This window comes from Bos grunniens, chromosome 13, assembly GCF_055505025.1.
Source record: "Bos grunniens cultivar Pamir isolate PY7600 chromosome 13, Bosgru_T2T1.0, whole genome shotgun sequence".
NCBI classification, from domain to species: Eukaryota; Metazoa; Chordata; class Mammalia; order Artiodactyla; family Bovidae; genus Bos; species Bos grunniens.
Window position 1 is genome coordinate 9,234,072 of NC_141177.1, and position 24,541 is coordinate 9,258,612.

Consider the following 24,541-nt stretch of genomic DNA (forward strand, 5'->3'; position numbering starts at 1 on the left):
GGAGTTAAAACTGCCCAATTTCCCAGGAGAAATCCAGAGAGGGCTGGCAGCGCCCACCCCACCCATGCCCCCCGCCCTTTCCATGAACTCCCCTCATTTCCCTCCAGTGTGTAGAGGAGAGGTGAGCCCAGACATACCGTGGTCATGGCTCTTGTTAATATCCTCTGAGATGCCATCCACTAGGATAACCAGGAGGAAGAGAAGGGCTGCAGAGAGGCAGAGTCGGTTCATCTTCGTGGATTCGCAGGAGGGCTCCTGAGGATGCTGAGGATGGATGGAGCTTTTAATATCCTGGCCGAGGGGTGTGATCAGGCACTGAAGAGGGAAGAGAAGAGGGGGAGGAGCTGGGTCAGTCCTGGTTATTGTGCAATCTCCACCTGACTTCGTGTTTCTGGTCGCTGGGGCCAAATACCAAGTAACAGCGCTTCTCAGACTTGACTCCGCCTGTGGGTCTCCTGTGAACACAGATCATGATTCCAGTGTGGTCACTCAGGGAGCGTCCCAGTACCTAGAGCAGTGCATGGAACATGATAGATAGTCAGTGAGCAGATGAGAGCCGATCAAAGGCCAGATAGGATATCAGCACTGTGTTAGCTCACCCACAACCACCACTGCGTGAGCTTAGCCTCCTGCAGGCGTCATCACATCCTGGCATCAACACCCTTCATCCATATCCACCCGCTTCACCTACCTTAGAAGACAGGAGTGACACAGCACACCTTTGTGCAACCAGCGCCACAGCTTCTCCACCGGATGGACCCTTGCTCTTTACCTGCTGCTGGTCCAAACGGAAATCAGCTGCCCAAGACAATGTTCTGCTTGAGCAGCCACCCTATTTTCTGGGTAGAAAAAGGAGTAAGGGGAGAGCGCAGAGAAGGGGCAGGGAGCTGACCACGTCTCCACAGCATGACCACCTGCCATTCCTCAATCTGTTTCACAACTAGGAGTGTGCCTTGCCTGAGTGGAACTCAGGGGACCTTGGAAGATTCACTTCAATTTCCCCTTCCTCCTGCTCTCTGCTCCAGTGGCATCAGGGTCACAGGACCTCAGTTCCAGTACCAGCTCTGCCTTTTCCTAACTCTGTGCCTGAGCATGTGAATCTCCCAGAGTCCATGTCTTCAGGTGTCACATGATATCAGCACTGCCCACATCATGAGGTCATGTGGAAGCAACGGACACAACGGACATACGTTCGTTTTCCCTGAGATGTCAAAGTCCCTTGTACTATTAATAATAATAGCAATAAGTAATTACCGTGGGTAAAAACATAGCTTTTTATATGTTAAGCATTATCCTAAGCACTTGACATATAGTAACTCCAAAAATCCTAAAGGAGGGGGTGAGGAACTATTGACATTTCTTCATTTACAGAGGAGGAACCTGAGGTGAAAGCAAATAAAGTAATTTGCCTACAATCATAGAATGGAGAGAGGATTTGAAGTCAGGGTTCTGGCTTCAGAGTCTGTGCACGTGCACTCAGTTGCATTGTTGGCTGAAAACTATGGGGCACACGTGAGGGGTGACACACCCACAGTCCCTTCACTCGCTCCTGTATATGCACTCCCAGTTACAACCACTTACCATAAGCCTCCCATGCACTCATTCACACACAGTCATTCTTCTGTTAATACACACACATACACCCTGTGCTCCACTCCAGGCTCAAGGAGGAGGGAGCTGGGCTCAGTGCCCAGAAGCCCCAGGAGCAAGTCCAGCCAAACGTCAAGCAGGCACAGGGCTGGGTGATGAGCTGAGAGGATGTGGGGGGCTGCCTTCCTTCACAGACACCCTTTCCCTTGAGAAGGGTTGCTGCTGTTGCTGCTAAGTCGCTTCAGTTGTGTCTGACTCTGTGAGACCCCATAGACGGCAGCCCACCAGTCTCCGCCATCCCTGGGATTCTCCAGGCAAGAACACTGGAGTGGGTTGCCATTTCCTTCTCCAATGCATGAAAGTGAAAAGTGAAAGTGAAAAGCTCAGTCGTGTCCAACCCCTAGCGACCCCATGGACTGCAGCACACCAGGCTCCTCCGTCCATGGGATTTTCCAGGCAAGAGTACTGGAGTGGGGTACCATTGCAAGAGTTCTCAATACCGAGCTGCCCCAGGACAGAAGGGCATTGGGAATGGGTGATTCACTGAACAAGCCACTGTGAGTGGAGGCTCTGCTCTCTCCTGAGACATTCCACCTGCATGATTTCATTTAGCCTCAAGTCAGTCCTACAGCATCTGGGATTCTCATCCCATCGCATCAGAGAAGTAAAGCCTCCTGTGGGTGGTCGGATTCTAGCTCAGAAGGCCCTCTGGCCCTGCCCCTATTCCCCTCAGTCTGTCACCTGAGACCAGGCAGCTGCAGATAATTCTCCTAACAGCAGAGACTCCTCTTTTCTACCCTCTCCTCTCTCATCTGTCTGTCTTTCTCTCCCAACTTCCTCCTTTCCTGGTCCTCCTCACTCTGGTCCAGGTTAGACTCCCCCTGATGGGCTCAGCCTCCCTTCCCCTCTCCCCTCCAGCTCATGCATGACCGAGGTCTCTAATTACAAACCTCCCCAGCCTCTGCATGCATCTTCAGAGAAATAACAAGGCAAGAACATCACAGGCATTGTATTCTGGATAAAGATCCAAGACTGTGGGACTCCAGATCATATCTCTGCTTCTATTCCACAGTTCTTCCGTCTGAAGCAGAAGACTCTTGGATCGCATGCTATCTCAGGCCACATGGTGAAGTGGATGGAATGTACCAGGGGCAGAGAGAAGGTGTTCAGATGTTTGAAACGCTGTGCCCTCTGAGAGGGACATTCATATCCAAGTCATGAGCAAACTACGTGATATAATAGCACCTCACTTTTTGGACCTACAGAGTCTTCCTTCTTAAATGTGAGGTCATGAATAATGTTTATAAGGATTATTTCAAGTATTAAAAGGAAGAGCATAAGCAAAAGATTGCACATCTGGCTAGAATATATCAAAGATTGTTAGTACACAGTACATTTCACAATTTTGAAAAGTTTGCCAGGATTTAACAGTGGGAGTTTTACAGAAAATGAATTTCTAGCATTGTTTGAAAAAGTAAACCACCTGGCAACAACACAGTCCTGCAATTTATCAAGGGCAGTGGATCGCAACTTTGAGTGAGTACCAGAATCCCTTAGCCATTTGGTCAAATACAGATCTGAGAGCTCCACTTTCTGAGGTCTGATTTGCGAGGACAGGAGTGGGACCTCAGTGTTCACATCTACCAGGTTTCCAGGGCTCAAAGAGGTTAAACAGCAAAAAAGCCCTTCTGTGTCTAGGAGGGACCCAAACAAAAATGGAACACTCTGTAACCAGGTTTGGACCCAGACAATATGAGCTAAATTACACAAACCACCAAAATGACCTCGCACACCTCTGTCTTGAGTGACTGCTACTTCTTTACCAAATACAGTTCTAACCTCTATCTTAGTCTTCCCTTTTCAGAGTTAACGTTGAGATATCCAATCAGAGAACAGCCCACTTCCTATCACCATCCATCCAGAGCACAGCCAACTTGCTGAACCCACCCCCAAATCACCTAACACAAGCCCGCATTCTAGCAGTCCTTTTAAAAGTCTTTTTAATTTGATTGATTTTTGGCTGCATCGCGTCTTGCTTTGCACAGGGCTTTTCCAGTTGCGTGGATGCGGTGCGTGGGCTCCTCCTTGCGGTGACTTCGCTCATTGCAGAGCACAGGCTCCCGGTGTGCGGGCTTCAGTAGTTGCGGTTCCCAGGCTCTAGAGGGCAGCCTCAGTAGTTCTGGCACATGGATTTAGTTGCTCTGCAGCATGTGGAATCTTCCCGGCCAGGGATCGAACCCGTGTCTCCTGCATTGGCAGGCAGATTCTTATCCACTGCACCACCAGGGCAGTCCTACAAGTCCTTTTTAACATCCTCTTAATGAGACATCGTGCGGTTCGTAAGGGTGGTGACTTGGTTCTTGCTGTAGTGAGTCATAAACCCAACTCATTCAACTAGCAGTGGGAGTATTTCTAGAGGTCTGTGGCTGTAAATATCGGCAGATAAGCATTATCCTTATTTTATAATGAAATAAAGCAAAACTCAGAGACGCTGAGATATGTGTCCAGGATGATGAGCTAGTGAGTAACAGAAGGAGCACCATCTGTGTCCTCGTTCATTTAACTGCAATGATTTTTGAGTTCCCTCTGCCTCAGTTCCCTCGAGTGTAATAAGGTAGTTAGACTCTGTCCTCCAAAGGTCCCTTCATCCCACATCTTCCCAGAGGCAGGACCGTGAAACCTTGTCAAAGTGGCTCTACTTGGGAGAACCGGCACCTCCCCTGGGGCCTCCGTAGCTTCTGAACAAGGCATTTATCACAAGGCCTTGCAGCTGGGAAAGTCTAATATGAAAGTGAAATATGGTGCATCCTGGGACATAGCTACACTAGTCCTGGACCCCCAACCACCACGTACATCCTGTCCTGCCTCTCAGCCACCCTCTGTCGGTTATTCACATCTCCACACATCCTGCTGCCACAGCTCTTGCCCAGCTTGGGGAGGGAAGGTGGGAGGGTGACTTGGGTGCGCCAACCCTACTGAGCACCCTCCTCTTCTTCCACTATCCTGTCTCCTTTAACCCAGTGAGCGAGCACCTCATGAAGCCTCCCCGCAGTATAAACTGGGGGAAGTGAAAAAGATGGGTTCCCTCAAGGTGAGTCCTGACATTCTGAAAGCTGGTGGAGGGGACTTAGCAAGATTTTGCATATGGAGTTACACTTTGTAGGGGAGGGGCGTACTTCTTGCTTGCCATCTCCCAACGTCTGTAGGATCTCTTAGGACAAAGACGTAGAATTGGTTGGTAGGTTTCTTGGGAGCAGACGGAGCACAGCGTGGAAAGCCAAGGCCTAGGGGAGGGAACAGCTACGGTTAAAAGGTGCAAGTGTTCTACCGATGAATGTCTGAGCTGGCACCTGAAGCCCGAGGGAAAATGAGGTCCCTGTGGGGGGAGGTGTAAAAACAGGCTGAGTGACTGTCTTCTATGAAATTTTAGTGATTATTCAGTTTGTTATTGTTCAGTCCCTTAGTCTTGTCCGACTCTTTGAGACCCCATGGGCTGTAGCCCGCCAGGCTCCTCTGTCTATTAGGTTTCCCAGGCAAAACTACTGGAGTGGGTTGCTGTTTCCTTCTCCAGGGGATCTTCCTGACCCAGGGAACGAATCTGCATTTCCTGCATTGGCAGATGGATTCTTTGCCCCCGAGCCACCAGGGAAGTGGTATTCAGTAGCTTTCTCATTTATTTTCCAACACGAAATTTCTCCTCTGTCCAAACACCCACTCACCTATGTCACTCAGGCCCGAGGAGTCTCTATCTTAGAGATGCTAAAGGCGGCTGCCTTACTCTCCTCAGGAGCAGGGACTAGCAGGAGGAGGCAGGAATGTCAAGCTTTAGCGTCAGAGCTCTCATGTAGATAAGATAGTTGCCCCAAGTATCCCCTCTCCCTTACTCTGTCCAGAGGGGACTTCCAGGTTCATTGTATTCAGAGTTGGGTGGACTTTGAGGAACAGGTTGAGGTCTCCTCATGATGCTCAAATACTACTTGGAAACAAATATAGACTCCAACCTGGGAAATGGATGGAGGTAGGATCTCCGTTCTCCTCTCCACCTCTTTGTCTTGCCCCAAAGCTCCTGTTCACCCCCTTCTCTCTACTGATGGCATGCAACTCATGCTTCCAAACTCAGTTCAGACATCGCCTCTTCTGGGAGGCTGGCCTTGACCACTTCAGGTGACAACCAGCCTCTCCACCTCGGCTCCCACCACATCCCCAGGAAACTAGTCCTCCAGCTAAGTGACATTGCCAGGCTCCCATTCCTCCCTCACGGGATTCACAGGATGATTAAATAAAATCATGCAGGCAAAATGCTAACACAGAACCTGGCACATGGCCAGCGTTCACTCAAAGGCTGGTGGCCTTTCTTTAACAGAAGAAGCCCCCTCCCAGGACGTGACCCCAGGGGAGGGGACTCTCCAGAAAAGTGGACAGTTGAACATCATGTCCCTTCCTTTCTCCTCCTGGTGTGTGATGTAGGGGGTTTTGGAAGGACCTTACTAACCCCAGAATGATTGGCTCTGGTTGCCAAGGGAAACCACTGTCTGACAGGAGGGTTGGAACTTTCATTCCTATCCTCCCCCATGGCTGTCCATCCACCTTCCCTCCCCCTCAAACTCAGGGAGGAAAGTGGAGCTATTGGTTGAACAACTGCCAATGGCCAATGATTTAATGCATCACGACTCAGTAATGAAGCCACCATAGGAACCCCAGCAGAACAAGACATTCATGTTATTCAAGAGACCTGGGATCCACCCAGGGAACAACCAGGCTCACCTGGACCCCTGCAGCAACTTGTCACCAGGCCCCCGTCTCTGCCCTTCGCCCCCTAGAGGCCACTCCCCACACTGCAGCCGCAGAATCCAGCTACCACCTGAGTCCTATCCCATTTGCTCCCATGACCAATCCCTCAGTGACTTCCCAGCTCTCTCAGAGTCAAGTTCTGATTATTAAATACCTACAAGAGTCCTCATGATGTGCCCCCAGCCCTCATGATCATGGGGTTGCCGTGGAAGCAGTGGAGGCAACTTCTCCCAAGAAGTCGAAGTCTTTTGAGGTAGTAATAATGGTGGTGGTTTAGTTGCTAAGTCGTGTCCGACTCTTGCGACCCCACGGACTGTAGCCCGCCAGGCTCCTCTGTCCATGGGATGCTGCAGGCAAGAATACTGCAATCATGAGTAATATAGCAGATAAAACAGCTTTTGTGTGTGTGTATTATGCATTATCCTAAGCACGTATCTTAACTCACTGAATCCTCAAAAATCCTAGAAGAGTGGGTGAGGAACTGTCGATATTTCCTTGTGTTACAGAGGAGGAAACTGAGGTAGAAACAAATAAAGTAGTTTTTCTAAAGTCATAGAGTGGAGACAGAGGATTTAACCCAGGAATTTCGCTTCGGAGTCTGTGCGCGTGCGCCCTGCTGCACTGTTGGCTGTAAACCACGGTGCACACGTGAGGGGGTTACACACCCACAATCCCTCACTCACACCTGTGTATTCACCTCCAGTTACAGTCATGTAGCACAAGACCCCTGTGCCAACTCATCCACACGAAGACAAGCATTTTCCATTCATACACACACACACACACACACACACACTTACACACACCCAGTGCTCCACTCCAGGCTCAAGGAGGACGGAGCTGGGCTCAGTGCCCAGAAGCCCGAGGAGCAAGTCCAGCCAAACGTCAAGCAGGCGCAGAGCTGGGTGATGAGCTGAGAGGACGCGGGGTCTGCCTTCCTGCACAGACACCCTTTCCCTGGAGAAGGGCAGGAGCTCTCAGTACCGAGCTGCCCCAGGACAGAAGGGCATTGGGAGCCTGTGACTCACGAACAAGCCACTGTGAGTGGAGGGTCTGCTCTCTCCTGAGACATTCCACATGTGACACTTTATTTAGCCTCATGTCCATCCTGCAACATCTGGGTTCTCATCCCATTGTGTCAAGAAGAAAGTACAGGCTCAAAGAAGTAAAGTGACTTGTTCAGACTCCACAACAGCAAACTGAACAAATGGGATTCTAGTTCAAGAGCCCTCTGCTCTGCCCCTCTTCCTGCCTCAGTCTGTCCACCTGAGACCAGGGAGCAGCAGAGACTCCTCCTAACAGCAGAGGCTTGTCTTTTCTTCCCTGTCCCCCTCTCGTCTGTCCATCTTTCTTTCCCAATGTCCTTCTCTCCTGGTCCTCTTCACTCTGGTCCAGATTAGAGGTTCCCATATACAGAAGGCCCCTGTTGGGCCTGTGTTTCCCCCCTCCCTGCTCATCAATGACTGAGATCTCTGATTACAAGCCTTCCCGGCCCCTGTCGGCATCTTCAGAGAAATTACAGGGCAGCAACATCACATAGTGTGTATTCTGGATAAAGGCATGTTATCTGAGCACTGTGGGACTCAGATCGTATCTCTGCTCCTATTCCTTAGTTTTTCACTCTGAAAAATGAGAAGCACGGATACCATGCTATCTAAGGCTACATCCTGAAATGGATGGAATGTACTTGCGGCAGGCAGAAGAGATTTAAATTTTTGTGATGCTGAGCCCTCTGAGAGGGACATTCATATCTAAGTCATTAGAGACCACTTTCTGGCCACGAGACATAACAGGGCCTCACTTCGCATGTATGTGGTCTGTCTCCATGAAGTGGTGGCATGAGTACTGGAGTTTTAGGATTATTATAAGGATTAAAAGGAAAAGGATAAACTGGAAGTTGCAAATCTGGTTGGAATACTGTTAGCCCACCCAGTCAATTTTATAATTTTGAATCATTTGCCAGCATTTAAAGGTGGAGGATTTCATAAAAAGGAAATTTCTAGCATTGTTGCACAAGATGAACAATACTGCAACACAGTCCTGCACAGGCAGTGGGTCTCACACTTGAGTGAGCGTCAGAATCTCTTAGCCATTATCAAACACAGATTTGAGATCTTCATCCCCAGAATGTTGATTCAGGAGCACAGAGTGGGGCCTGAGTAGCTGCATCAACAAGGTTTCCCAGGCACTGAGGGTGCTGCTCAAGGGACCACACTTTGAAAACCATGAACTAAGCTAAGAGGAGCGGTCTCTTCTCAGGAGGGGACCGTTCTCTCCAGTTTCCATAATCCCCACCATTCCTTATGGTTCCCCTGTACCACCCCCACTCCCGATGCTTTCATCCACATTACTCCCTTGACCTGGAGGGTATTTCAAATTGTGACCTGTAGTCTGCGCTCACAGTAAGCATTCAGGAAAGGGTAGCTTGTTCTTAGTTTACAATCTATGAGTTAAGTTTCATTACTCCTTGTTTTACAGATGAGGAAACTGAATTTCGGCTAAGGGAAAGTGACTTGCTGGAGGAAAAACAGCTGAAAGTTAGAAGGAAGACATTTGCCAAAAACTGTTGGTCACATGTCCCCAGTTACTTCAGTGTTACTAATACACAAACACAAACAACTCCCGGGCACATCTATCTGATATTAACATAGATGATGCAACAAAGATTTTGAATCTTTACTTCATGAATGTAAAGTCACATTTATCAAGAAAAGGAAGCAAGAAAATAGAAAGGAAAGATGGAAATGTTATAATTGGAGGTGCCATGAGTCAGCTGTAGACATGTCCATCTAAGGTGATTAGAAACAATTGAACATGGAAGATCTGAGAAATTCCCAGGAGCAAACAGTGTGCCTTTAACCACACAGTGGAGTTTTCTCCTGCTGATCTGTTGAACCCATTCAAACTAGCTTCTCTCCATGGAAACTTCTCTGAGTATATGGGCTAACTTGTTTTGTCATCTAGCATCGATCTGTCCCTTTTTCTGGATAACAGCAGCCTGATTTTGCTTAAGGAGTGACTCTTCCTCCAGCCAGGACAGGTGGAATTGAGGCGTCTGTCAATAGAAGTGCCTGCCGTATCCTCCGACCAAGAGTAACTAACCAGATGCACTCCCTGGAACTTGATCTTGATCAAAGAAAGACAAAACACCTAAAAATGGAGGTTATTGCGAGGTGACTGGGGAAGACATTAGTTCTTCTTTGCTTACCATCCTTTCCAAGCTGGGATGTTTCAGTGCTCCTTCAGTCTGAGCTAAACTAAATGAGTAGGTGCTATGGGCGCCAACACAAGATTCCAAAAGGATCTCACTGAAGGGCACAGTCAGGAAGGAAGAGTGGGCGCCCACTATAGCCTACACTCGTCCCGAGCTTTCTTCTCTCTTCCTACCAGTGAGAGCTGATGCCTTTACCACGGTCATCACCAAGTTTCTCATTTTTAAGTCCAATGGCTTTTTCTCTGCCCTCATCCTCCTCCAACTCACAGTTAACGACCTCTTGCCAAAAATGTGAACAGACGTCTTTGCCAAAATTTCATTCCAGTTAGTCTCAGTGCGAAAACAAAACCCTGATGAAAAGCAGAGCTTCCCTATTTGAAGAATTATGAGTCCGCTCTGGTGAGTCTCTGGGGACTTTTGAAGGCACAGCTTATAAACCTCTTTTAAGGAAAATCATGGGAGACAGAGAGGCTTCCCTGGTGGCTCAGATGGTAAAGAATCTGCCTGCAATGCAGGAGACTCAGGTTCGATCCCTGAGTCAGGAAGATCCCCTAGAGAAAGGAACGGTTACTCACTCCAGTGTTGTTGCCTGAAGAATTCCATGGACAGAAGAACCTAGTCCTCTGCTGCAGTTCATGGGGTCACAAAGTTTTGCATCTGAATTCTAGCCCGCGCCCGTATCCATTACGTGAACTTGGGGGAAGAGATGAAACCTCTGAGCTTCTATTTGTATGACTTTATTTCAAAAAATAATAAAAAAATTATTTTAGGGGGACTTCCTTAGAGGTTCAGTGGTAAAGAATCCACCTGCCAATGCAGGAGACACGGTTTCATCCCTGATCCAGGAAGATCCCACATACTGTGGAGCAACTAAGTCCAGGAGTCGCAACTACTGAGTCCATGTGCCCCAACTACTGAAGCCAGTGCACCCCAGAGCCTGTGCTCTGCAACAAGAGAAGCTATCGCAATGAGAAGTCAAAGCACTGCAATTGGGTAATAGCCCGCACTCTCTGCAACTAGAGAAAAGGCCGTGCAGCAAGGAAGACCTAGCACCGCCAAAAATAAATCAATAAAATTATTTTAAAAATGAAAAATTTCTTGTTTGGCCCAAACATGTGACATGTGGGGCTTCAGTCCCAGGTCAGGAATTAAACCTGGGACTCCTGGTTTGGAAGCATGGTGTCTTAATTACTGGACCATCAAGGAAGTCCCAACTTGTAGGACTTTAAGACAGAAGAACCTATTGAGATTATTGTGATGTTAAGAGATGGAGATATATATGCAGGGCTTGCTTGGCACATAGTAGCTTGTCAGTAAGTGGTAATAGATATTTTATATTATTAATTCTACCTCTCTCAGAGTTACTGAGGGATTCTTATTGACTCAGTGACTTGACCAGCACATCAGTACAGGGAACTCACTCTGCTCTTTTGAAGTAACCAGGAGTCCCCATGTCCTCTGAGACTCAGGTTCCTCTAGTGTAAAAGGAAGGATAACTGTCTCCGTGTGGACACAGTACAGGGTCTATCTATGCTGACAAATGTAAATCACTAGCAAATCGAAGAGGCCACACAGCTAGTAAATTGGAAGAGCCAGAGCTTGAAGCCCTTGAGTCTGAGCAAAATTTTCAATCAACACATATGTTATCCCTAGTAAACATTTCATGAACAAGTGCATGAACGAAGTTAATGTCTACTTATGGGCTTCCCAGGGGACTCAGTAGTAAAGAATTCGCCTGTAATGCGGGAGATACAGGAGACTCAGGTTCAATCCTGGGTTGGGAAGAGCCCCTGGAAAAGGAAATGGCAGCCCCACTCCAGTATTCTTGCCTGGAAAATTCCATGGACAGAGAAGCCTGGCAGGCTACAGTCCATTGGGTCCCTGGGGGACACGACTGAGCATGTCTCCTGCTCCCTCCCTCAACGTCTTTGCCTAAGTGTTCTACAAGCACCATGGACTCAACATTGACTCAGCTGAATTCACTGTCCTTCCCCCTAAAGACTTGCTTCCCCTACCTTCCCCCAGAAAGCTGAGTGTTGTCCTTCACTCTAACTTTTCTTCACCCTCTGTGAGCAATCTCACAGTAACATCTGTGGGTTGTCACTCCTCAGTTCTCCAGTGAAATCTCATTTCAGAGTAAGATTAAGACATCAGATCATAGAACTGCCCCACTTCCTGACAGCATCTATCTGGAGCAAAGCCAGTTTCCTGAAACTCTCCCCTAAGTAACCTAACTGAAGCCCACATCCTGTAAGTCCTTCAAACATCCTCTTAATGAAATGTCATATTATTCATAGTTCCTTGCTGAAGCGAGTAATAAACCCAACGCGTTCAGTTTGGAAGAGGACCGCTTCTAGTGGTGTGTGGTTGGAAACATTGACAAGTATAAGTCTTTCCCTTATTTTATAGTTAAGCATTGCAAAATTCAGAGATGTTGAGGTATTTGCCTGGGACTACAAGGTATTGGACAACAGAACCAGATCTATCTGTGTTTTGGTTTATTACACTACCTCTATTTTTTGAGTTTTCTATGCTTCAATGTCCTCATACACAGTAAGGCAGTTAGGCTCCGTTGCCCAAAGGTTCTTCCACCTTACTGCTTCTCAGAACTGAAAGCATGAAGACAGTGTTAAAGTTGCTCTACTTGGGAAGTTGGGACACCCCTTTGCCTCAGGAGCCACCAGATTATGAACAAGTCATTCCCATGATGCCTTGCAACTGGGACAGTCTAATAATGAACTGCAGTGCATCCTGGGAAATACCTTGATAAATCTTCAATTGTTGCCCACCACTTACCTCCTACCCTCTCTCAACCATTGTTATTCAGTTATTTAAATTTCCACATTATATGATTGTCACGGCTCTTGCCCAACAGGGGAAAACAAGTTGGGAGGGTGACTTGGAAGCTCTGATCCTACTGACCATCTTCCTCTTCTTACACTAAATTCTATCCTCCAACCCACTGAGGGATTCCCTTGTGTGTGGGGGGTGCCAATAACTCTAACAGCCTCAGAATAAAATGCTGTGAGCTGTCAATACAGGGTTCCCTGAATTTTCAGGTTTGAGAATCTGAAGTTGGTGGTGGGAATTTAGCAAATATTTTCCAAGAATCAAAAGACACTCGGTGGGATACAGAAGTCCCTTGAGTCCCATCTCCAAGTGTCTGTGGGACTGTGTTAGGACAAAGGCAGCAGAATTGGTCAATGGGTTTTTTGGGAGCTGTGGCCAGAACGGAAAGTGAGAGGGAGTTATTTTGGTTCAGTGGAGTAAACCAGTGTTCTGTTGATGAATGCTGCTATCTGGCACCTGACACTCAAGAGAAAATGAGCTCTCCATAGGGAGAGGTTGAAAACTGAGACTGGAAGAATCTAAGGGAAAGGGAAAAATCACAATAAGAAGAACAAATATGTAGAAGAATGGAAGATCATTTAAATGAGCCAGTACAGATCTTAAAAACAATTAAAACTGTAAAAGCAATCCTGACAGGATAAACAGTAAAAGGATCAGCATGAAAATGTAAAGTAGAACATCAAAATCACAAAATGTGAGAGACAGGAGTGTAAAAAGTAGATGTTTTAGAATGTGTTTGAACTGGAGTGACTTTCAGTGTAAAGCAAGGAGGTACAGCTACGGGTCAACATTCTTGAACTCCATGCTTACCACAAATCAAAAACAGAATAGAGTCACAAAAACTAAAAACAAAGGAACTTAAGCATCGTAAAAGAAAATCAACAAACCACAAAAAGAAAAACAAAATGAAGAAATGAATAGCAAATAACTACAAAAACAACTGGAAAATGAGGATTATAGTGACAAATCATATAAACACACTCAAGTTATTTTTCACAGATCTAAAACAAATAATCATAAAATTTGTACAGAACCACAAAAGACCCAGAAGTGTCAAAGTAATCCTGGGGGGAAAATACAAAGCTTGAGTCACGACTCTCCCAGACTTCAGACTATAGTACAAAGCTAAAGCAATAAAAGTATTTTATTAACACAGAACCAGACATAGAGATCAATGGAATAGATCAGAATAGAGAGCCCAGAAATAAACTCCTGCACCTAGAGTCACTTAATCTATGACAGAGGAGAAAGGAATATACAATGGAGAAAAGACAGTCTTTTCAGCAAAAGGTTTTGGGAAAGCTGAACAACTAAATGTAAGTCAATGAAATTTGAACACTTCTTCATATCATATACAAACATAAACTCAAAATGAAATAAAGACCTTAATATAAGAGAGGATACCATAAAACTCCTAGAAGAGAACACAGGCCAAACATTCTTGGACATAATCAGGCCAATATTTTCACGGATCAGTCTCCAGTGCCAAAAGAAATGAAGGCAAAGATAAACCAATGGGATCTAGTGTGAAGTGAAAATTGCTCAGCTGTGTCTGACTCTTTGTGACCCCATGGACTATACAGTCCATAGAATTCTCCAGGCTAGAATACTGGAGTGGGTAGCCTTTCCCTTCTCCAGGGGATCTTCCCAAGCCAGGAATCGAACCAGGGTTTTCTGCACTGCAGGTGGACTCTTTACCAACTCAGCTATCAGGGAAACCTTATCTAATCAAACTTAAAAGCTTTGGCAGCGAGGAAGAGATCACTAACAAGACGAAAAGACAACCTACCGAATGGGAGAAACTATTTGCAAAATACGTGACCAATAAGAGGTCAATATCAAAAGTGTACAAACAGCTCTTGCAACTCAACATTGAGAAAACAAAAAAATCCAATTTAAAAATTGACAGAAGACCTAAGGATACATTTTTCTAAAGAAGACATACAGATGGCCAACAGGCACATGAAAAGATATCAACATTGCTAATTATTAGAAGAATGGAAGGGCTTCCCTGGTAGTTCAGCTGGTAAAGAATCCACCTGCAATGCAAGAGACCCCAGTTTGATTCCTGGGTTGGGAAGATCCCTTGGATAAGGGACAGGCTACCCACTCCAGTATTCTTGGGCTTTCCTCTTGGCTCAGATGGTAAAGAATCCACTTGCAATGTGGGAGACCTGGATTCGATCTGTGGGTTGGCAGATGCCCTGGATAAAGAAAAAGCAACCCACTGCAGTATTCTTGCCTGGAGAATCCCCATGGACAGAGGAGCCTGGCAGGCTGCAGTCCATGGGGTTGCAAAGAGTCAGACAAAAATCAGTGACTAAGCACAGCATAGCACAGAGGGAGGGGACATATGTAAAACTATGGCTGATTCATGCTGATGTTTCACAGAAAACAACAAAATTCTGTAAAGCAATTATCCTTAAATTAAAAAGTAAATAAATTTAAAAACTGACAATGAGATAAAGCATCACATCAGTCAAATGGCTATCATTGGGAATTCTGGAAATACAAGATACAGAAGAGAGAGTCTCCATTCCACAAAGGACAGTGCCTTGTACACTGTTGGTGTGAATGTATATTGGTGCAGCTTCCATGAAAACAGTATGGAATTTCCTTAAAAAGCTAAAAATAGAACTACATCATCAACTATTATATTATGCTGGGTATATATGTGGAAAAAAGAAACTTTAATTTGAATAGATACATGCACCTCAAGGTGCATAAAAGCCTCGTTTACAAATAGCCAAGACGTGCACAATGCAAGTGCCCATCAACAGATGACTGGCTTAAGAAATGTGGTATGAAAATAAGACTGGATTCACAGACACAGATAACAAATTTATGGTTATCAAAGGGGAAAGGAAGGAGAAGGAGTGATAATCTGGGGAAATGACAAGCACGGAGCCTGGCAAATGGCCGATGCTCAATAAATGTGAGCTTGGTCCTCTTTAGCCAGACTTGGAAGTCCCCTATCCCAAAACAGTGACAGGGAAGGGGGTTCTAAGGACAAGTTGACAACTGAGCCTCATGCTCCTTCTTTTCTCCTTCTGAGAATTCAGGGAAATAACACGCCCCAAAGTTTGACCTGGCCCAAGAAGTGAAGGACAAAAGTTTTCTTGTTGAGGTGTCTCTCATCCAGTTTTTCATGTACACTGGCACGGCCATAAGAGGTAGATGTCAGTGTAAGGGGTTGGCTCCTTCTACTTGGTAGGGCTGAGTCTGAGGAGAGGTGATGAGGAGCTGCCCACCCATCTGCATAAAATGAGAAAGACCACCGTTTCCTATGGGTTAGTTCTTAGCTGCAAACAACACAATCCACTACAGTTAGTTTAATTAAAATATGAATTTATTTAAAGATAAGGCCAGACTCTTTGAAGCCACAGACCTTCAAATCAATGTGAGGAGGAGGCTTCGTCATGAAAAGACCTCTCCCACCACTGAGCTGAAAACTGGATGATGGAAATTCTACTTTCTCCAGTAGAGGGAGAGCAGTGATGGTGGGGTGGAGGATGAAGGTAAGGATGCCGTGAGGAGGAAGATTAGGACAAGAATCCAGATTTAAATCTCAGACTCTACAGATGCTCCAGTCATGGGGAACTTTGCTCCTGCATTCATTCATTCCTTCCTTCCTCCAATATTTCTGGACCTTCTCCTTTGTGCCAGAAATTGTGGGAAGTGTGAGGGACAAAGGGAAGATTTGCTTTCATGGTGCTTAGAGCAAACTGGATGAGATAGGGCTAAAGTAAGTGGACCTGTGGAGGAAGGAAAGAGACAGATTTCTGCTGAGGAGGGGAGGGTTGAGAAGAAATAAAAGGAGGCTGAAATTTTTCAGAAGCAGATAGAGGCCAGCCTTGGGTGGGTCCTCCTCATACTTCAGCATCTCAGGGGAGCACAGTTCACAGGTTCTCTGTAAAAAGAAAGGAACTTGCTGAATGACATCTCTGAAGGCCCAGACCTGGACACTGTCCACCCTGACAGGTCCTAGACCATCCCAGAAATGCGCAACCACAGTCCTCCCAGGACCAGGATAACCAACAATAAACAAGGGAGTTTTCCAGGCTGAGGTGGGGCACTGAGGAGCACTCCAGACTTGCTCTGCAGAGTGACTGACTCAGTGTTCCCATCTGAAAAATGGGAGCATGTGAGTAGGCTCAGATTATGATGACAGGGCTTCTAGGGGGTGGCCTTTCACCAAGCTGGTCCATGGAGGACATGCTCAATCCACGGATACTGCTGCCACTTCTCTTGGGAAGCAGCGAGGAAAAAAATCACTCTTTTGGAAAGGTGTGTGGCCTTCTGAGCGCCACCTCTTTCCCTAGCCCTTCCCCTCTCCCTCTGCCCTGCCCCCTGTCTTACCCCGGGGCCCAATAGCACCACCACAGGTCATCATGCAGTCCTCTGCGCTCTTGAAATTGTTGCTCTTAGCTTTGCAGCCGCCATATACAAAGGTCTCGCAGAACCCAGCCTTGGCGTTGTAGAAGTGTCTGATCATTTTGGCCTTGCAGGGACCCGTATATGGAGGCTCTAGGCAGAAGTCAGGCCGCTGGGCTGCAGGGATGGGAGGATCTCGGTTAAAGAGGGAAGGTCATCACAGCTCAGTCTACAAGATGAACAACTAAAACCACCAGTTTGTGATAGAGAGTGATGGGGGACGGGCAGAAGTGTGAAACGTGAAAAGGCCTTTTGACACCCTGCTTTCCAGGACATTATTATTAATGTTGTTAGGTGTGACAATGACAGGGCAATATTATAAATAATTACATGCCATTGATGAATGTTTATGCATTAATTAGCATGATGCTACTGATGAGTTTCAAAAGTAACACAAAAGAGGGACACATATAAAAATACTCTCCATGTATAGAAATTACTGGAGCTGGACAATGGATCCACGGCTTTTTTAATACTATGCTTTCTATATATGTGTGTGGTTGAAACTTCCACCGTTAAGAAAGCATCACTGAGCCCAGTCTCATTCTGCTCACCTCAGGGCCAGCCAATAATCCGGAGAAGAGTTGCTGGAACTAGGAATAACATTTTTAATTGGAAATTGGGCCCACGGAGATGATAGCATGCTACTGTCTCAAGAAAACCATCTTCCCACAGTATAAATTCCTGTTCCTTTTATACAAAAGAACGGGAGGGCGAAGAGCCCACTGTGGCTACGACAGTGGCAATGGCTGAACTGGACCACAAAGGGTTGCTCATTTACAGTTATCCCTTGATGAAGGTGCCCACCTGGATGCCAGCCAATGGTTGATAGGCCTGCGTGACCCGTCACTATTACAAAAGTGTAAGGAAATCATGCCGTAAATGGAGAAAGGCATGGTAGAAAACACACCGGTGTTTACTTTGGTTACCTCATGGAGACTGGAATAATAGAATATTGAGGAAATATTGATACTGTGACTTATAAAAGAAATATTAACTTGGTCTGCATCCCATTCCTGGCACAGAGCTCCTAAAACATTGGAATTTCCTAAGAGATGAGAGCAAAGGGGAGTCTTTTATCATGTGAGGGAGATGAGTTTTGTAAAGCCTCAACCAAAGCCAAGAATGGGGATAAGTTGTCAGGGGAAACAACTGCCTGAGTTGGGTGTGGGAATTTTCATTCCTACTTCTTTCATTGTATCCACATCTCAGGAAGGGGAGAGGGATTGGAGGTTGAATCAATCACAAATGACTAAAGATTTAATGAATCATGATTTGTGATGAAGCCTCCCCAGATATCTTAATATAGCAAGTCATTCAGGTTATTCAAGAGAACTGGAATCAACCCAGGGAACAACACAGGTATATTCTCCATCATGGCTCACTGGACCCCTGCAGCTGCCTGCCCAGGGGCCCCCTGTCCCTGCTTTTCGCCCCCTAGAGGCCATGCTCCACACTGCAGCCACAAGGACCCTGTTAAAACTCCAGTCATATCTCCTTGCTCCCATGACCAGTCCCTCAGTGGTTTCCCAGCTCTCTCAGAGTCAAATTCTTATCCTTATAAAGTCCTAGAAGGTTCCTCATGACCTGCCCCCATGGCCTCTCTGCTTCATCCCCTTCCACTCCCCTCCCCTCACCCACTCAGCTTCACACACCCTGGTCTTGGCTGCTGCTCAAACACCAGGCTCCTTTTTGGCAGCTTCTGCTTAATGTCTCCTCATCACATGGGTTTCCCTGATCCTCTACAGCCTCCTGAATCCCCATAACTCTCCTTTCTCACAACACTCATCATGACCTGGCACAGGATTTCCCCCTGTCTTTATTGTCTGTATCCTTCTTAGAAGGCATAATATTTTACTATCTTTTGTTTACAGCTGTTTTCCTATATCAAGAAATACGCTTTTTAGGGACAAAAAGCATAAGTATTTGATGAATATTTATCAAGGGAATAAATCTCCCATTTCATCCTCATGCCAAGTGTACAGTCATTGAAAAGGTTTCACCCACACTTCAAGTGTTGATAACAATTTCTGTGGTCACTTACACGTGTGATCAACTAGCTCTAAATTCAGAGGTTCCACGACCCACCTCCCACGTCCAATAACTTATTAGAGTCATTCATGGAACTCTAAAAAACCCTTTACTTACTGTCCTCAGTTGTTATAAAGCATAAAACTCCAGGGACAGACAAATGGAGAAGAAATATCGGTCAAATGGGGATTTGGGGGTGCTGATCCTCCAGACCCTCTTAAGACTTTCCCCCTTCACAATCCCTTGATGTTTGCACCTCCCTTGAGGCTCTCTGAACCCAGTGTGTATGAGTTTTGATTAAGGATTGGAGGTAGGTAATTTGGTAGAATCATTGGCCATTGTTGACTGAACACAGTACTTCTCCTCTCCCCAGAGGGACAGGGTTGATAGTTCTAACCCTTTAATCACCTGATGTTCTAGAACGTTCTGGCACGTTCTAGAATCCAGTCCCATCCAGACACTATCTAAGGTCCCATCCTTCACTCATCTCATGACTTACAAAAATACAGTGAATTCCTAGCGTTTCAGGAGGCCTGGGGCATGAATCGAGACGAGGATCAAATATGGATTTTGTATGATGCTATGTGAGGTGCAGGGGCAAGGCAGTGACCAGGAATAGAGAGTCTCAGAGATGAGGTCCCTGATCTGGTAGAGTCAGGTGGAATGCTTTTTTCCCCCAAAACTTAACACGCAATGATATTTATTGAGAGTCAAAAAATGTCCCTAGAATGAAAACTGCCCAATTTATAAGAAGAAATCCAGAGAGGCTTGACAACACTCACCCTACCCCTACTCTCCTGTGCCTTCTATGGACTCCCTTGCTCCCCAACCCAACTTTTAGAGGAGAGGTGAGCCAAGACTTACCTTTGGCCTGGTTGCTGGTGTCACACCCTGGAGTGCTGGCCGCCAGGGTGCCCAGGAGGACCAGAAGGGCTACGGAGAGGCAGAGCCGGCTCATCTTCATGGCCTTGCAAGGAGGGCTCCTGGGGAAAGCTGGGGGTTGACTGTGCTTTTCATACCCCAGGTGAAGGGTGGGAGCAGGAGATAAGGAGGGGAGTGAGGACAGGGAAGATCTGGGGTCAGGCTTGAACAGTCTGTAATCTCCTTACAGGACCAGACTTCCTGTTTCCGCCTGCTAGGGCCAAATGCCCAGTAACAGCGTTTCTCAGACTTGACTCTGCCTGTGGGTCTGGTGGAAAGACAGATTGTCATTCCACAGGTGGAATCTTGTCCAATATGGTCACTCAGGAAGCATCCCAGCACCTAGGGCAAGGCATGGCCTGTGATGGATGGTCTGTGAGTGGATGAGAGTGAATCAAAAGATGGATAAGTGAACAGCAGTATGTTAGTTGAAGTCCTCCTTTTCAGTCTCCTGCAGATTCATCACCTCTGGGCATCGGTGCCCCCACCATCACTTGACTCAGACTACAGAGACACGTTTCTGAGACTATTGAGGCAGCATCTCAGCTGCCTGGATGTATACTGCTTACCTGGCACTCTTTCAGGCAGAGGCTGAGCTAGAGGAAGAGCTTCTGTATCTGTGGCACAAAGCCTGTTGTGGGAAGGAAAGGGAGTAAGGGGAGGGGGCAAAGGGGAAGAAGGGAGATGAACATGTCTCCACAGCCTGGCCACCTGCTGGCCCTCACCTGGCTTCACACACAGGAGGGCTGTCTGCCAGAGTGGACCTCAGGGGACCTTGGAAGATCCCCTTAACCACCCTCTTCCTCCTGCTCTCTCCCCAGGGGTTTTGGGACCAGAGCACCTCAGTTTGAGTCCCGGCTTTGCTTTTCTAACTTTGTACTTGAGGATGTAAATCCCCCAGAGCCCTGTGTCTTTACGTGTGAGGTGAGATCAGCGCTGACCACATCACAGGGTTGCTGTGGAAGCAATGGAGGCAACAGACATATATATTCCTTTTCCCTGAGAAGTCAAAGCCCTGTGTAGTAATAGCAATAATAATAATAAGTAATTGTGACAGTTAACACCTAGCTCCTTCTAGATACAGGCATTATCCTTAAGCCTTTGCTGCATATTAACTTACCTAATCCTCACAGTAGTCTTAAAACAGGGGGTGAAGAGCTGTTACTATTGCTTCATGTTGCAGATGAAGAAATTGAAGGCAACAAGCAGTTAAGAAATTTGCTTAAAATCATACATGGTAGAGACAGGTAGAGACATTTGATCCCAGGAATCTGACTTCAAGTCTGTGCCCCATGCACTCTGTTGCTTTGTAAGATGTAAAATTCAGGCCACATGGGAGGGGTGAGACCCACAATGTCTTCACTCATTCTCATCTAGTCATTCCCAGTTAGAGCTATGGTGCACCAAGCCACCATTACACAGTGACCTACCCAGACACAGACAAGCATCTTCCCACTAACACACACACACTCACTCACACAAACACACACACACACACTCTGTGCTTCGCTCCAGGGTCAAGGAGAAGGGAGCTGGGCTCAGCGTCCAGAAGCCCCAGGAGCAAGTCCAGCCAAATGTCAAGCAGGCACAGAGCTGGGTGATGAGCTGAGAGGACATGGGGGGCTGCCGTCCTTCACAGACACCCTTTCCCTGGAGAAGGGCAGGAGCTGTCAATACTGAGCTGCCCCAGGACAGAAGGGCATCAATAGCCAGTAACTCACTAAACAAGCCACTGTGAGTGGAGGGTCTACTCTCTCCTGAGACATTCCACATGCATGATTTCATTTAGCCTCATGTCAATCCTACAACATCTGAGATTCTCATTCTATTTTGTCAAGGAGAAAGCCGAGCCTCAGGAGGTGAAGTCACTTGCTCAGGACACATGAACAACAGATGGTACAACGAGGACTCTAGTTTAGAAAGCCTTCTGACTCTGCCCCTCTTTCTGCCTCAGTCTGTCCATCTGAGACCAGGGAGCAATAGAAAGCCTACCTCCCACCCTAACAACAGAAAATCTTCTTTCTTCCTTGCTTATCTGTCATCTATCTGTCTGCCTCTGGCTATCTCTCCCAGTGTCCTCCTCTCTTCTGGCTATCCTCCATCTGGTCCAGGCTGGAGGCCTCTTGACCCAGAAGCTGCCCCTAATGAGGTATCTGTCTTCCCAAGGCCTCAGGCATCCTTGGAGAAATTACATGGCAGAAACATCACAGGGTGTGGGGGAACCTCCTTCTTTACACAAGAGCCCTGGCCCCACAGCTTGAACTTCCTGCTCCCCCCTCCAATTCCAACTCCTGAGAGGAGTGAGGCTGCCTTTAGCTTGCCTTTAGCACCTGCCTTTAGCCTCCCTGAGAAACAGATCCATCAGAGTTGAGTAATGTAGGTGTGGAGATGTTGGTATAATGAGGGACTTGGTGCTGGAAGAAGATCTGAGGAAGGCTTCTGAATAATTAAAAGCTAGCATTTCATTGGAGGTAACTCTCAGGCAGCCTCAGTTTTGATACCTCCTCTTATAGGGAGTTCACTATCACGTGGGCAGCAGGTGCCAGGTGACAGCATTCATCATGAGAACAATCCTTTGTCGCATTCAACCAGTAAAAACCCCTCCCTTCCCTCTGACCCACCTTGTCCTTTCTGTCTTGACTCTAATTTCAGGAAACCAACTGACCCATTCTACTGTTTTTTCCTGAAACAGCCCTAACAGAGACTTGGAGATGGCAATCAAGGTAATTTCCCTCTTTCCCACAACGGTCTTTTAGGGGGACTTCCCCGGTGGTCCAGGGGTTAGGACTCCATGCTTCCATTGCAGGGGTCATAGTTTCAGCCCTTGGTTGGGGAACTAAGATCCCACATGCCATGTGGTGTGGCAAAAAAAAAAATTATCTTTTAGATTTTTGTGCAATATTGCTGAGTCCCCTCTATCAGCTTCAGAATATTAGTCCTCAAAGTCTGGGGAATCCCTCTTCCCCACTTCTGACAATTTATGCAGAGGCTGACAGGATGTCCCATGGGGCCCTCAGGATGCCCCATTACTGAGTAGGAGGAGAGAGGTTAGTGGAAAAAGGGAAGGCTAGTCAGTAGGATCAGAGGTCTCAATTCACCCTCTGAATTGCTTCCCCCATTTGAGCAAGAGTGAGGCAACCCACTCCAGTGTTCTTGCCTGGAGAATCCCATGGACAGAGGAGCCTGGCAGGCTACAGTACATGGGGTCACAAAAAGAGTCAGACATGACTGACTTACTTAGTACACACAAGGAAATCAGATACTGTGGGAATATGAACGAATGAATGAAGATGACAGAGAGGAAGGGGTAGGAGTAGATGGTGAGCATGGGTCCATGGCTCAGGGAAGTATTTCCCAGGATGCATCACTCTTCTAGGGGATTATAAGGCCCCCTGGTTGCCAGGGATTATGGGACAACTTTTTAAGACTCCACTGGGTACCATTTACAGTGAGTATCAGGACACCTGGCTGAACTTGGGAGCACGGGGATGAGTGAGCAAAGGGCAAGAACACCACCACTCAGTCCTCCTGCTGCCTCCGCCCTGTGTCCCTGGCACCCGCCTGGCAAGCTGGACAGCTGATGGCAAGAGCTACTTAGGCAGCCTGGCTGAGTGGCATCAGCAAGTAGAGGACATCAGGCAAACAACAGGAGAGCGTGAGAACTGCTGGGATGAGAGTGCAGAGATAAGGAGGAAACAAGCGCAAGCAAATTCAAGATAGTGACCGCGGAGCGCAATGCAAATCTCGAGTGCGATCGATCGCAGGAAGGTAATGGTTCAACCGTCTTGTCCTGTGACTGACCGCAAGATGGGAGGTGTGGGCGTGGGGGAGCAGCGGGAAGAACTCTCCAGGCCTGCAGAGCAGGAATGGCCACGGAAGGAGGACAGGAGGCCAGAGGGCGAGGTGGCGGCCAAGGGGCTTCCGTACCAGGTCCTCGGCCGTGGACTGGGCCCCGATGTTGAGGGAGAGGCTGCTGAGCTGAGGCGGGTTCTGAAATTCACGATAGAAGGTCCCCAAGGAAGGATGTCGTCTTTAGAAAAAGCTGGTTTAAAGTCGATCATGACGAAGTCGTCCTGGGTATGGCCGCTGCTGCCCTCGCTGGAGCCATCAGAGTGCAGGCCGCCCTGGAGAGATGTAGTCTCTGGGGAATCTGGCGGATTCTCCATGGGATCCGCATCCTCCACCTCCAGGTTCTTGGGAGCAAACATGGCAAACGGTATGTCCAAACTGGTCACGGTCACCTGGTTGATGGGCTTGTTGACAAAAGCCTCCACTTTCCAGACAAAGATCGTCTCCAAGACATCGTGGGGGGAGGCCCGTCCTTCGCTGCTGTTTGATACAGTTTTAGGGTCCTCACTGCTGGATGGTGTGGCGGTGCCATCCAGCAGAGGAGTGTCTGGCACAGCCACAGATCCAGGGTGCCCATGCCACGAGATGCTGTGGTCCCCCTGCTGAGATGGAAATATTACCTCCTATACTGCAGTCGTATACTTCCCTGGTGGCTCAGACGGTAAAGCATCTGCCTACAAGACACGAGACCTGGGTTCAATCCCCGGGTCGGGAAGATTTCCTGGAGAAGGAAATGGCAATCCACGCCAGTATTCTTGCTTGGAAAATCCCATGAACGGAGGAGCGTGGTAGGCTACAGTCCATGGGGTCGCAAAGAGTCGGACACGACTGAGGGACTTCACTCACTCTGGGTACCCATTT

General features: G+C 47.3%; 1 protein-coding gene and 1 pseudogene across 1 annotated transcript; both read right to left on the minus strand.

The window, feature by feature from the left end:
* Positions 1-15,776: 15,776 nt before the first annotated feature.
* LOC147360140 (spleen trypsin inhibitor I) lies at positions 15,777-20,204 on the minus strand. The gene is made up of 3 exons (XM_086330858.1): positions 19,775-20,204; positions 16,805-16,996; positions 15,777-16,355 (listed from the first exon to the last, which is right to left on the minus strand). Exons 1-3 carry the CDS (start codon positions 19,872-19,874, stop codon positions 16,345-16,347), a joined length of 303 nt encoding a protein of 100 aa, XP_086186984.1. The 5' UTR covers positions 19,875-20,204; the 3' UTR covers positions 15,777-16,344.
* A 3,332-nt stretch (positions 20,205-23,536) lies between these two features.
* Positions 23,537-24,541, minus strand: part of LOC147360141 (autophagy-related protein 13-like) — a 33,280-nt pseudogene continuing 32,275 nt past the window's right edge.